Source organism: Salmo trutta, chromosome 17 (assembly GCF_901001165.1).
Source record: "Salmo trutta chromosome 17, fSalTru1.1, whole genome shotgun sequence".
Taxonomy (NCBI): Eukaryota; Metazoa; Chordata; class Actinopteri; order Salmoniformes; family Salmonidae; genus Salmo; species Salmo trutta.
The window spans coordinates 20,137,254-20,152,602 of NC_042973.1; the positions used below are offsets into that span (position 1 = coordinate 20,137,254).

A 15,349-nucleotide genomic window follows, 5' to 3' on the forward strand; every position below is an offset into this window, starting at 1 on the left:
GTCAAACGTTTTGTGTTTGGTCCCATATTCCTAGGACACAATAATTACATGAAGCTTGTGACTACAAATTTGTTGGATGCATTTGCTGTTTGTTTTGGGTGTTTCAAATAATTTTGTGCCCAATAGAAATTAATGGTAAATAATCTATTGTGTCATTTAGAGTCACTTTTATTGTAAATAAGAATAGAATATGTTTCTAAACCCTTATGCATTAATGTGGATGCTACCCTGATTATGGATAATCCTGAAAAAAATCATGAATATTGATGATTGAGAAAGTTATAGAGGCATAAATATCATATATAATTTGTGTGTCTGTAATTCATTATTCATAATTCATTCAGGATTATCCGTAATCATGGTAGCATCCACATGAATGTAGAAGTGTGATGTGGGCTGGTGTGGCTGAAATGCCTGGGCTGAATTTTTGTCCCAGTCTGCCACTGGTAGCATTGCATCACAAACAATAGGCTACATTGCAAAAGTTACAAATGTAACATTGCAAAATGTAACATTGTAAATGTAACATTGCAGATCAGACGTTACATTTCAGTCTAGACTGGAGCGGATACAATGGAACAAATGTGGCATCCCCTCATGCTAGACAGAGAAGTAACGTTAGACTTCATATATACAGTCATTGGTAGTAGCCTATAAAATAGCTAGCTCCTCCAGTCTAGCGTGTATGTGTAGAATATCAATAGACTTCCTGAGGTCAAAGCATCGCATTTGCTGTTTACCATTTAAATAACGCAGGATTTTAATAATACGATGTGTTGTATACCTCGTCGTCACCCCTGCACCGTTGAACCACGTGACCTTGCTGATGATGACGACACATGAATTTAGCCTAGTCCGCTTCCTACTTCCTTATCCTGGCTTGGTTCTCTGCTTCATCAACCTTTTTTGCGATAAAAATACAAAATGTCCCACCAAACGGGCATACAAGGTAGGTATTTCATTTAAGTTATGTTGTCGCTTTCTTAGCGTGTTTGAACTGTATACATCTTAATTGAAAAATCTGTTTTTAATCGATGTACAATGTTTTACTATTTATGCACCATTTCATCCTGTAGTACAGTAACGTTAAGTACTAGCTAGCGACGGTAGCTAGCTAGCAAGCTATCTGTGATAATTGATTTGATGCTCTGCTAAGAAGTAGCAACGGTAGTTATGTAGCTAGGTGTCCTAAAAGTGTGTGTTTGTCTCTGCTTCTATTCTAGTAAAAAAATAACATTTTGGCTTGGGCAACGCCTTTATTGAAACATCTGGCATTCAAATGTAACAGACATTTACATAAAAAAATAGCTGACAAATAGCCTAAACCAAAGTATCTGAGTGCTTTCAACCCAATGACAGATATCAATATTGTATTTTTCATTTGCACAATTATTTAAATATGTATGCAAGTGATACTGAAGTGTGTGTGTGTGTGTGTGTGTGTGTGTGTGTGTGTGTGTGTGTGTGTGTGTGTGTGTGTGTGTGTGTGTGTGTGTGTGTGTGTGGTTTTGACAACATGGATAAGTGAAGATCCTACTCACCAAGCAACACGCACACGACTTAGGTTAAAAGGTTCATATGGTGAACTTGACGACATGCATGTAAAATAGTGGTGTGCCACATTGTTCAAATCAGTGAGTAGGAAGGAGATCGCTGTAGGTCGCATGCGTTCATCCTACTATGGGCTTATGCTCAGTATGGGTTTATGTGAGGGATAGGCTTAGGCCAGGGATGGGTAACTCAGTCGGGTCGCGATATACTGTTGAGAGTTAAAATAATAGAATACACAAGGTGCAATTTAGAAATGTGATTGTGCATCAGCAGTCACTCAATTAGCCCATGTTAGCAAAATATTTTTAGATTGGTAAATTAGTCTAGCGGCCAGCTATCTGACCTTGTAATAAGCATGGTCTAATTACCAACCAGGGAGGAGCCCAGTGACCATCAGTTGTCATATTAAAAACGGCAAACATTTGCTTCCACCCTATGGCAAAAATGTATAGAATTGCAGGAAATTAGCTGTGAAAATGCACATTTCTTTCCACCCCATGGTAACATTAGTAGAATTGCATGAAATGAGTTATAAAATTGCAGGAAATTAACTTTAAAACTAAATGTATTTATCACGAGGGGGGCTGCTGTCACGAGGGGAAGGGAGGGGTATGGATGTTGGTACGCAGACCCACGAGCCACTGTGGCCCGTTATGAGCAATTTCCAAACGCCTGAAGGTACCACTTTCATCTGTACAAACAATAGTAGGTAAGTATAATCCCCATGGGACCACGCAGCCGTCATTCCACTCATGAAGGAGACGCGTTCTGTCTCCTAGAGATTTGGTGCGAAAAGTGCAAATCAATCCCAGAACAACAGCAAAGGACCTTGTGGAGATGCTGGAGGAAATCTCTACTCAGATCACTAAGTATCTATATCCACAGGAAAAAGAAGTCCTATATCGACATAACCAGAAAGGCCGCTCAGCAAGGAAATAGCCACTGCTCCAAAACCCGCCATAAAAAAGCCAGACTACGGTTTGCAACTGCACATGGGGACAAAAATAGAACTGTTTGGCCATAATCACCATTGTTATGTTTGGAGGAAAAAGGGGGATGTTTGCAAGCCGAAGAACACCATCCCAACCGTGAAGCACTGGGGTGGCAGCATCATGTTGTGGGGGTACTTTGCTGCAGGAGGGACTGGTGCACTTCACAAAATAGATGGCATCATGAGGGAAGAAAATTATGTGGATATATTGAAGCAACATCTCAAGACATCAGTCAGGAAGTTAAAGCTTGGTCGCAAATGGGTCTTCCAAAACTTCCAAAGTTGTGGCAAAATGGCACAAGGACAACAAAGTCAAGGTATTGGAGTGGCCATCACAAAGCCCTGACCTCAATCCTATAGAAAATGTGTGGGCAGAACTGAAAAGGTGTGTGTGAGCAAGGAGGCCTACAAACCTGACTCAGATACACCAGCTCTGTCAGGAGGAATGGGCCAAAATTCACCCAACTTATTGTGGTAAGCTTGTGGAAGGCTACCCGAAATGTTTGACCCAAGTTAAACAGTTTAAAGGCAATGCTACCAAATACTAATTGAGTGTATGTAAACTTCTGACCCACTGGGAATGTGATGAAAGAAATATAAAAGCTGAAATAAATCATTCTCTCTACAATTATTCTGACATTTCACATTCTTAAAATAAAGTGGTGGTCCTAACTGACCTAAGACAGGATTAAATGTCAGGAATTGTGAAAAACTGAGTTTAAATATATTTGGCTAAGGTGTATGTAAACTTCCGACTTCAACTCTATATGTGGACCAAACTTCTGTGGCAAAGATTGTTTTAAATAGATAAGGCTGAAGATAATTGCATGGTTTGTTCTTTGGAAGGTTTTAACATGGGTTTAACTGAAGTCATTACAGCTTGAAAAATGTCTTTAAGCCCAATTTCAGTGGTGAGGCTTCTACTATGAAACATCCATCGTAGAACACATTGCATGTTTGTGCCGATACCAAACTCACTTCCCCACTGTTTTTCTAGCTGGTAACGACGTGAAGGACATCTTTGCCAGTGCGAGGTGTGGAGACCAATATCGACTCTTAAAGATTGTGATTGAGGATGGTAAGAAGTGTTTATTTTTTTACTGATCTGACCATAAACACATCTGTTTGTCACCAAGGTTGTCTCTCAAGGATATATTACAGATCTTTTTTAGAATTAAAACAGTTTCCGAAATGTTGGAAAGCCCAGAGATATTCTATTCACCAAAATTATGTTTTCACTTTGAATCTTCAGCCACTAAATTCTAATAATATTTGTGTTACAGAGCAGCTAGCTTTGGGCGAGACCAGGCAAGCATCAAAGACATGGGACCAAGAGTATGACTCGTTAGTCCTGCCTCTACTACAGGACGACCTGCCATCTTATATCCTGTACCGACTGGACTCCTCCAACAACCAGGGCTATGAGTGGATCTTCATGGCCTGGTCACCTGACCACTCTCCTGTAAGCAACTCCTCTCACACACAGATTTTTGCTAATTATGTTGCACGGTCATGTCAATGACAAGTCTCTTCATGCTCACGACTCACAACAGACCCTTAGCAGATATGTTTTGTGTTTATTACTGATTGTTGTTGGTTATATGTAGTTTGTACTTAAGTGCAAATGTGACATTTAGCTTTTGACCACCTCTTGATACAGATAACATCACAACTGTTGCAAATTGATGTAATGGCAGAGACTGAAAGGAATTTAGCATTACCAGATTGAATGAGTTGGCACAATTAAGACAGAGGAATGATGCACAGACAAGGAGAGAAATGTGCCCTGGCTGTACCAGGCTGAATAACATGTGGCAGAGACTAGAGAGCGAGGGAGTACTGACTGCATCCTACTCTAGCAGACAGGGCTCGACATTCCTAAACACTATCCGTAGGCTGAGTGCCACAGGTCCAGGCTTGTCTGGAAAGTTGCAGAGGTTTCAAAACACTTGCACATGTTCTAAGACTGAATACAGTACATGTACACCAGAGTTTCCAATAGCTGGCTTTTGGAAGTATTTTTATTTTTTTGAAAAGCTGATAAATAAAATTGGCACTGGCCAATTGTCTGGGAGAAGAAATAAAGTCCCATTGCGAAATAATAATACTCTTTAGTCTATTCATTGATGGAAATAGCAGTTTATGTAAATACATTTGACTGGTCATGCATTCCGGTCTGTGGGTTAATTTGCATAATTTAGTGGAGTTGAATTGGTGCGTGTATATTCGTTATATCTTGGTTACTGACTTACCTAGTTAAATAAAGGTTAAATAAAAAAATATATAAAAATGTAAATATCTCATCACACATGCACAGCATACAGATAGAGCCTTTGAGCAGAAAATCTGTCAGTCAGTGCTTTTATAAGCCCAATCATTGTGCAACAATTCTGTGTTAAAAATAGTTTTTGGGCAACGATTAAAAATAGCTACTATTTTTATTTCCCAACTGGTAATTGAAGCACGCTTCCCATTTACATGCCTTTCAAATGCATAAGCAACGGAAGGCAGGCTTCATCAGCGCGTCACACACCACTTTGGAAATTTATAGCACGTCCATAAGGCTAGGGGAAGCTGAGCTTTCCCTAAGTAAATGTATTTAAATTCCTAAAATTATATAGCCTAATTAGCCTACTCCTGTCTGTACAGAACTAAATAAAATAATTCAAAATATGCTACTGAAGCATGATTTGGACACAGTGGATCATTACCTTCCCCTAGCCTTAAAACATGAATAAGTTGTTTTAAATCGCATTGCCTACAGTCGGAAGGAAAGGCAGCATGCACAATTTGGGCAGCGTGTGCGGCAAATACCAAATAGATGATTTCTGAGTTGCGACTGTCAGTGAAAAGTAGAGACCCAACCAGGTATATCGCAATATTTCTAAATTAAATCGCAGGAAAACATTGTTTGGAAAGCAAATAGTTATTGCTTTAAAGAGAAGACAATGAAAATACTCTAATCTGTCTTAGTTATCAAAATTCTAACTCAATTGAGCGAACAACAGTAGGCCTATAGCCTATCTTATTGGCACCAGTGGAGAGCATCGGCCATATCTCCGGTGAGTACGCAGTTCACATATTCACTCTTTATCGTTGGGTCAGTGGCACTTAAAAGTTTGTTTTTGGACAATAATTTCCTCCTCCAGTTTAGATGGACGTCATATTCTATTCGTGTCTCCCCTTCTCGTAGGCCTATTAAATGGACAACGTAGTTTTTCTTGGTAAGTCGCTCTGGATAAGAGCGTCTGCTAAATGACTTAAATGTAAATGTAAGTGTAGTAGCATTGCATGAAATGTGTAATTCCCGTGCAAAGAAATAAGAAATGTATCTGATATAGCCTATAGCCTAGGCTTCTACACTACAAGTGCTCAGCCATGCAAAACACTGTATTTTTTTTGTGAACAGTGATTTAGTTATATTTACAGTGCATTCGGAAGGTATTCAGACCCCTTGACTTTTTTCACATTTTATGTTACAGCCTTATTCTGAAATGATGAGGAAACTTCTATTTAATCCAATCTACACACAATACCCCATAATGACAAAGCGATTGCATTTTTTTTTTAAGTGCAAATTTGTAAAGAAAATAAAACAGAAATACCTTATTTACATATGCGATTCAAAATTGAGCTCAGGTGCATCCTGTTTCCATTGAACATCATTGAGATGTTTCTACAATTTGATGGGAGTCCACCTGTGGTAAATTCAATTAGACATGATTTGGAAAGGCACACACCTGTCAATATAAGTTCCCACAGTTTACAGTGCATGTCAGAGCAAAAACGAAGCCTGGGGTCGAAGGAATTGTCTGTAGAGCTCAGAGACAGGATTGTGTCGAGGCACAGATATGGGGAAAGGTACCAAAAAATGTCTGCAGCATTGAAGGTCCCCAAGAACACAGTGGCCTCCATCATTCTTAAATGGAAGAAGTTTGGAACTTCCGAGAAGTTTGAAACTACCTAGAGCTGGCCGCCCGGCAAAACTGATCAATCGGGGCAGAAGGGCCTTGGTCAGGAAGGTGACCAAGAACCCGATGGTAACTCTGACAGAGCTCCAGAGTTCCTCTGTGGAGATGGGAAAACCTTCTAGAAGAACAACCATCTCTGTAGCACTCCACCAATCAGGCCTTTATGGTAGAGTGGCCACACGGAAGCCACTCCTCAGTAAAAGGCACATGACCGCACGCTTGGAGTTTGCCAAAAATCACCTATAGGACTCTGACCATGAGAAACAATATTCTCTGGTCTGATGAAACCAAGATTGAACTATTTGGCCTGAATGCCAAGCGTCACATCTGGAGGAAACCTGGCACCATCCCTACGGTGAAGCATGGTGGTGGCAGCAGCATGCTGTGGGGATGTTTTTCTGCAGCAGGGACTGGGAGACTAGTCAGGATCGAGGGAGCTAAATACAGAGAGATCCTTGATGAAAACCTGCTTCAGAGCGCTCAGGACCTCAGACTGGGGTGAATGTCCACCTTCCAACAGGACAAACGGCCCTAAGCACACAGCCAAGGCAACGCAGGAGTGGCTTTGGGACAAGTCTCTGAATGTCCTTGAGTGGCCCAGCCAGAGCCCGGACTTGAACCCGATCTAAAATCTCTGGAGAGACCTGGAAATAGCTGCGCAACAACGCTCCCCATCTAACCTGACAGAGCTTGAGAGGATCTGCAAAGAAGAATGGGAGAAACTCCCCAAATACAGGTGTGCCAATCTTTTAGTGTCATATCCAAGAAGACTCAAGGCTGTAATCACTGCCAAAGGTGTTTCAACAAAGTACTGAGTAAATGGTGTGAATACTTATATAAATGTCATATTTCAGTATAAATATGCAAAAATTCTAAAAACCTGTTTTTGCTTTGTCGTTGTGGGTTATTGTGTGTAGACTGATGAGGGGAAAAAAACGATTTATTAGTTTTAGTATAAGGCTGTAAGTTAACAAAGTGGAAAAAGTCAAGGGGTCTAAATACTGTAATGAACAGCAGGGAGCAGGTCTCGAACCCTCGACCTTCAAGCCCGAAGTCCGGCGCGCTATCGACTGTGCCGCAAAAGCATGCTCGTCCGGCAGAGTCGATTTCCGCGCTTATAAACCCAGGGTCGTTACACTACTCCCTCCTTTCAAAGAGCGCGTCCTCGCGCTAGCTTGCGACTCAACGTCTTACAGGAACGCGCTCACCGGCCAAGCACACGCACTGTCGTGGATGCAAGGTCCGATCACTTCTGACACCAATGTAATGAAACAGCAGGGAGCAGGTCTCGAACCCTCGACCTTCAAGCCCGAAGTGCTATCGACTGTGCCGCAAAAGCATGCTCGAGCGGCAGAGTCGATTTCCGCGCTTATAAACCCAGGGTCGTTACAATACTTTCCGAATGCACTGTAGGTTTGTTGCCTAGTTATATTATTAGCCTAAATTAAGACTACGGTATACAATCTACTTCTCACATTACGAATAGTAGGCTATTTTACATAAATCTGCAAATGCGATGATGCATGGAACGCTTTATTATAAAGGTGCATTTTTATGGTGAAAATTTGCTTCCTCAAACTAGAAACTCACCCGCCGCCTATGTATAGGCTAGTGATTTTACTCTTCGCTACTCGTGTTGTTGGCTGAGGAAAAGTAAATTTGGACAGTTATTCTAACATCTTCAAAGTGCGTGGTAAGAACACACGTCATTGCATCCTCGATTTGCATGTTTTGTTACAAATAATTACCATAATCTAAATGTGATTTCTGTCATTCTGAGCACTGTGGGTGGACGCCCTAATCAGGGTACGCACCCAATGCATATGGGTCTGGGAAATTTCTCAATTGTCAGGTGCCACCTTTTCATAACGGAAACCCTGATGCACACAATACTCCGATTTATTGTGGATAGTCAGATTAATATAACACTTTCTTTAAAACGTTTACATGCTTTTCAAGAAGAATGATTTCCTTAATAGTCCTGTTTACATGGACACACCCGAAATCAGGCCACTTGATGCAGAAAATTGGCAATCAAAATAAACGTTATACCACAGCGACCATACTATTTTTGTGAAGCAAATTTTATTCTGAGTTCGGAAAAATACAGTTTGTGTGTGAACTACTTCTAAGATGCATACATTCAGTTGTTCCGAACTCACTTCACTCGCGCTAAAGAGGGAGGCTCGCTCGGCTGGTGCTCGCACATGCGCAGATCAAATACATCGCTGGAACGCGAATTAAGGTGTTTACATGTCCTAATAATTCAAAAGATTTCACAGAACACCGGGTGTTTTAATTGGCGTATGCTTACTTCGATTTTGACCTTACTCCAATTTAAGATACTATTTACATTACTATTTCATAATCTGCCTACCTGCCATAATCAGTTTAATATAGACATGATTACTGTGCATGTAAAAGTACTCACTGAAACATCCAAATGGGATGCATTTATTTAGTGATTATCCAGGCACAGTTTGCTCTGCTATGGGGAAAAAGAATGGGGGCTTATGTTGCAGCAGCAAGATAAGAATCAGAAATCAATAAAAAACATTAATAAAATCACTGAATGTCATTGAGTTATAGAAAGTGGATGGTATAGTTAAATGTAAACAGACTGCTTTTCCCGTACCCTTTGTGTATTCACTAATACATTCTATTTCAAACAGGTGCGACATAAGATGTTATACGCTGCTACCAGGGCCACACTAAAGAAGGAATTTGGTGGGGGGCTTATCAAAGATGAGCTCTTTGGCACTACAAAGGTTGGTTAGATTATCTGTATTAGCCTAGATTGTGTTGTGAAATCCTCTTATGCCTTTCTGAAATGAACTTTGAAGATCAGATTTTCTGTCTGCTTTGTCATTCAGGTTGTTGTAATGGAAATATGTCAAATTTTTTTATATCACAAACCCCCGAGGTGCCTTATCGCTCTTATAAACTGGTTACTAATGTAATTAGGGCAGTAAAACGAAACGTTTTGTCATACCCGTGGTATACGGTCTGATATACCATGGCTGTCAGCCAATAAGCATTCAGGACTCGAACCACCCAGTTTATAATAGTGTATATAAAAGGCTAACTGGTATGTGATCCTCTCTCCCCTCCTGATTATCCCCACTCCCCCAGGAGGATGTGTCTCTGAGTGGCTACAAGAAGTACCTGGTGACCAAGGCCGCACCACTACCACTCACTGCTGCTGAGGAGGAACTGAGACAGATCAAACTCAGTGAGGTACACACAAATACACACAGAGAGAACAGTATTCACACTTCCTGTGATGTTTAAAAGTGATTCTGTGCAAAAGTAATTCTGTTGGTTGAAAGTGTCATTGTTAAATGGGTGTGCATTCAAACCTTTAAGCTTTGAAACCAAGACATCTAGCCAAACTTCTCTTAATAGTGGGAGTGATTCTGAGCAACTCATAGCAACATGTACAGTAAACTCATAGCATATGCTTTGAATTGTGTTCAATCCGAAAGACAGTGTTGAATATTAATGACGGCTGGTGATACCTTCCCCCATAAGACCACAAGGTCAGCAATACAGCTGTGCAAAATGCCGACCTGGCACTAAGAGTCACTGGTAAGGTGCTGTGATTCATTAGAACTACAGGAAGTTGGCAGATGGACAACTAACCGCGGCACGTAGCCTAGCGGTTAAGAGCGCTGGGCCAGTAACCGAAAGGTTGCTGGTTCGAATGCTCTTCTGCCCTTGAGCAAGGCAGTTAACCTCCAACCGAAATTATTCCCTGGGCTCTGATGACGCGGACATCGATTAAGGCAGCCCCCCGCACCTCTTTGATTCAGAAGGGTTGGTTTAAATGAGGTAGACACGTTTCAGTTGAATGCATTCAGTTGTACAGCTGACTAGGTATCCCCTTTCTCTATTACCCCTGTATGGGTCGAGACTCATAGCTATATAAATAGGTGTTTTTTGTGTGTAAAAAAAAAACAACACAATGCACTGTAAACAATAGGATGTTGTTGTTGAGATCTCCCACTAAATACACTGGTCTTGAACTAAAATGTTCTGTATGGTCAGCCTACATGAGGGGCCACCTTTGAAAGTTGATGAATGATCATTAATTTGCATTGATACTTTGCATTAATTCTGTCCAGGAAAGCACTTGGACAAGGTCACACCACTGCCTGGGCTTGGCTCCACTGATAAGATCAGGGTACACTGTTATGTGATAGCCAGTGCTTGACTTGCTACTAACAATGAAGCTGGTCAAGTTTGCATTTCTCTTGGTAGTTGTAAGATGTGATTAACCAAAGAGAAAGTAACACACAGTGGCTCGTGATTCCAACCAAACCAAAGTCAGTCTTCTTAAAGAGGAAACAACCTAGTTGGTGTGACTGTCTGACATGAACAATGTCTCCAACTCCATATAAGGAAGTGGTCTGAGGCATTCAGTCACACTCCTAAATACAATCAATAAAAAGCTAGACAGGCGAAAACAGGCTAGCATTTCTCCCAATTGACCAGCTTTTGAAAGGAAGATAAACAACATTAATCTGTGTGGGAGCAAAGAGGTTTTGAAATATGTACAGTTGAAGTCGGAAGTTTACATACACTTAGGTTGGAGTCATAAAAACACATTTTTCAACCACTCCATAAATTTCTTAACAAACTATAGTTTTGGCATGTCGATTAGGACATCTACTTTGTGCATGACACAAGTAATGTTTACAACAATTGTTTACAGACAGATTATTTCACTTATAATTCACTGTATCACAATTCCAGTGGGTCAGAAGTTTACATACACCAAGTTGACTGCCTTTAAATAGAAATTTAAATAGAAATTCCCAAAAATGATGTCATGGCTTTAGAAGCTTCTGATAGTCTTATTGACATCATTTGAGTCAATTGGAGGTGTACCTGTGGATGTATTTCAATGTCTACCTTCAAACTCAGTGCCTCTTTGCTTGACATCATGGGAAAATCAAAAGAAATCAGCCAAGACCTCAGAGAAAAAATTGTAGACCTCCACAAGTCTGGTTCATCCTTGGGAGCAATTTCCAAACGCCTGAAGGTACCACGTTCATCTATACAAACAATAGTACGCAAGTATAAACACCATGGGACCACGCAGCCGTCATACCGCTCAAGAAGGAGACACGTTCTGTCTCCTAGAGATGAATGTACTTTGGTGCGAAAAGTGCAAATCAATCCCAGAACAACAGCAAAGAATATTGTGAAGATGCTGGAGGAAACAGGTAAAAAAGTATCCATATCCGTGAAGCACGGGGGTGGCAGCATCATGTTGTGGGGGTGCTTTGCTGCAGGAGGGACTGGTGCGTTTCACAAAATAGATTGCAGGAATATTATGTGGATATATTGAAACAACATCTCAAGACATCAGTCAGGAAGTTAAAGCTTGGTTGCAAATAGGTCTTTCAAATGGACAATGACCCCAAGCATACTTCCAAAGTTGTGGCAAAATGGCTTAAGGAAACAAAGTCAAGGTATTGGAGTGGCCATCACAAAGCCCAGACCTCAATCCTATAGACAATTTGTGAGCAGAACTGAAAAAGCATGTGCGAGCAAGGAGGCCTACAAACCTGATTCCGTTACACCAGCTCTGTCAGGAGGAATGGGCCAAAATTCACCCAACTTATTGTGGATGGCTACCCAAAACGTTTGACCCAAGTTAAAATTTTTTAAAGGCAATGCTACCAAATACTAATTGAGTGTATGTAAACTTCTGACCCACTGGGAATGTGATGAAAGAAATAAAAGCTGAAGTAAATCATTCTCTCTACTATTATTCTGACATTTCACATTCTTAAAATAAGGTGGTGATCCTAACTGACTTAAGACAGGGAATTTTTACTAGGATTAAATGTCAGGAATTGTGAAAAACTGAGTTTAAATGTATTTGGCTAAGGTATATGTAAACTTCCAACTTCAACTGTATTTATCATTCATGTGCCAGGAGAGAGAGACTGCCTTGACTAAGTTGATGGATAAACCCCCAATCCTTCTGGTACATGAGGTGGGTGCACTGCATCGGCTGCTCAATCATGTGTACACGACAGAGCCTCTAATTCCGAGGGAACCAGCAGGGCTCTAAAAATAGGTGCAATCCATCAGTATAATCCCCTTCCATTTAGAGTCTTTAAGGTGATTTTATCATCACTCCTGTGTCTCCTGTCCAGATATAGAAACATCAGCCCCATCAGTCATTATCCCCAATGTGGAGAATCTGAACAGTAGAAAATAAGGAAGTAAATGTTCTGGATTTGTTTGCCTCATATCTACTTCATATTAATTTAAGGTGGCCAGTTCTCCCTTTGGAAAGAGATGTAATGACCTCAAAGGGACTTCCTGGTTAAATGAAATATTGATGGAATCACTAGCACTACCACTAGCGAGCTGTGTGTTGACTATGGTAAAGGTTCAGTTGTCATACATTGTTTTCTTTGTGTTGTGTTCAGGTGCAGACTGACATCAGTGTAGACACCAAGCAGCAGACGCTGCAGGGAGTGGCGTTCCCCATGCATGGAGACGCATTCGAGGCGCTCAAACGATTCAGAGACAAGCAAGTCAACTACGTACAACTTGTAAGTACTTCTCTCCCTCTGTCGCTTTTCCAGGTGAGTCAGTTGAGAACAAGTTCTGTTCCTCTTTTATCCTCAGGCTTCTCTGTAGACTGTCAAAGGAATTTTGGAGTCAGGAGTTCTATTGAGAACAGTACGATGTGGTTCTTCTTTGTTTACCAAAGTGTCATTGTGTCAGTTCTCATTGAAATTCACGGGCTTGTGTCACAAGATCAGATTTGGGGACAAAGGCATAATTGTGACACGTCGAACCGGCTCTGCCCTGTTCTCATAATGGGCATATTATCAAAAGAGCTATTCAATAAATCACACAAAGATGAAATGACACTTTATTAGACCGTAATTGTCCGACTGTCATATCTGGTTAATTCATAGTACGGTTTCATTTCTACTCTCGATAGGAAATAGACTTTGCCAAAGAACTCATTAGGTTGTCTAACACTGAACCAACTGAGGTGAAAGACCTGCCCAAGAGGATCCCCACAGAGTCTGCTCGCTATCACTTCTTCCGCTACAATCATTCCCACGAGGGAGACTACCTGGAGTCCACAGGTGAATATATTTACATTCACTGTTTTCACAAAGAACAATAGAAAAGAACCAACTGAAGACACCAAGCACAGCTGTCATCATACCTATATACAAAATACATCTTTCATATTTACTGCATTGTATATCTGTGATTGTGATGAGACATCCTCCATTGTTATTTTGCCTTTTGCAGTGTTCATTTATTCCATGCCGGGGTACAAGTGCAGCATCAAAGAGAGGATGCTCTATTCCAGTTGCAAAAATCCCCTGGTGGACATGGTGGAGAACAACATGCAAATTGACATTTTGAAGAAGGTAAGGACCAAAACACCAATTGTTTTATCTTAACACCAATACAAGTGTTCCATGTGTCTTAGGGTTCATAAAAATATCAGTAGGTTTGGTTCAGGTTAATTTCGTTTCAATTCGGGATGCAAACTGACACTATTATTACATTTTTTTCTCAATGCGTTTACTTCCTAAATTTACTGAATTTATATGGAATTGACTCCAACCCTGGTTTGGTTAACAGTCCAACGCCTCACTATTCGTGTGTGACTGTTCATAGCTCGAGATTGAAAGCGGGGAAGAGCTGACTGGTGACTTCCTGTATGAGGAAGTCCATCCCAAGCAGCACGCACACAAGCAGGCCTTTGCCAAGCCCAAGGGCCCCGCTGGGAAGAAGGGAGGACGCCGCATCACCAGACCGCCTGGAGATGGAGAAGAGGATGACTAAACAGACCCCCCCCTCCCGCCACACGCTCCATAATGGAACATTCCAAGTGATGGAGGGAAAGATTATTTGAAACAACCTCTTGTAAAAAATAATAAACTTCTAAACCCTCGAAGCCCACCCAGAGGCTGAACTATGCACGCCAATGGACAACTGAGCTGAAACACACACTTGAGAATGTCCATTTGTAGCCTGTGATTCATTCAAAGTATTTTACTGAGCTATTCAGAGGTTAGAACAAGTTAAGTAAGAAAGGTTTTTACACTGTTGCCGAGAATAAAAAAATATGTTAGTGCGACTAATGTGAATTTGTGCCAATGTGATGAACCCTCCATGAGTTGAGTTCACATGCTTGCAATCATTCCTTGCATTCCTCTTAGATCAATGCCAATTTGTTATGTGTTTCCTGTACCTAAAGTTGATAAAATGTCTCCATCGATATGTGTGCACAGCTATGAAGAGGTCCAAACCCCCCTTAAAGATGTAATATTTGCTCCTGTCATTTTTCATTTTGTTTTTATATTGGAACATTTCTTTTTTGATAACTGTGGTTTACATAAAACACATCTGCTGAGAAACGTATTTTTCTATGCAAGTGCTGTACATGTAGGTGTTCTGCTCTGTCTGTGATGAAAAGGTATTGTCTGTACTGATCTGTCTATCTATGGTGTCAATGAGGGTCACGTAACGGAGAGAACAGGGGCTTCCAGTATTTCACATCATTGATATAGCTTCCTCGAATGCTAATCAGAGCTAAGTATGCTACTGTGCCAGCTCCTATGATGTGAATGCAAGGTGGGAGTCCCAGAGACTGATTCCAAATGGAATTTGGCAAATCACTAGTTTAACACCTCATCTTCGGACAAGGGAATACACTCTCATGAGAACTGTCATGTTTGGTCTTAAGTTGTTTATTTTTCTTAAAACAGCGGCTTTTTAAAAAGGAAAATAAAAATATTTACGTTAAACATACTGTATGCTCTGTTTTTCCATATATACA

General features: G+C 40.8%; 1 protein-coding gene across 1 annotated transcript; it reads left to right on the forward strand.

Annotated features, from left to right (window-relative positions):
- The first annotated feature begins 816 nt into the window (after positions 1 to 816).
- On the forward strand, positions 817 to 15,319 carry LOC115151824 (twinfilin-1). Its single transcript, XM_029696080.1, has 9 exons — positions 817 to 949; positions 3,540 to 3,620; positions 3,826 to 4,004; positions 9,186 to 9,281; positions 9,646 to 9,750; positions 12,963 to 13,088; positions 13,487 to 13,637; positions 13,810 to 13,931; positions 14,185 to 15,319. Exons 1-9 carry the CDS (start codon positions 925 to 927, stop codon positions 14,350 to 14,352), a joined length of 1,053 nt encoding a protein of 350 aa, XP_029551940.1. The 5' UTR covers positions 817 to 924; the 3' UTR covers positions 14,353 to 15,319.
- Positions 15,320 to 15,349: the final 30 nt, after the last annotated feature.

What these genes read in the sequence shown, in the direction of transcription:
- LOC115151824 (XM_029696080.1), top strand. Translation starts at nt 925, where the DNA reads ATGTCCCACCAAACGGGCATACAAG. An exon ending in AAAGATTGTGATTGAGGATG is followed by an intron (nt 3,621 to 3,825) that starts GTAAGAAGTGTT and finishes TTTGTGTTACAG; the next exon opens with AGCAGCTAGCTTTGGGCGAG. An exon ending in AGACTACCTGGAGTCCACAG is followed by an intron (nt 13,638 to 13,809) that starts GTGAATATATTT and finishes TGCCTTTTGCAG; the next exon opens with TGTTCATTTATTCCATGCCG.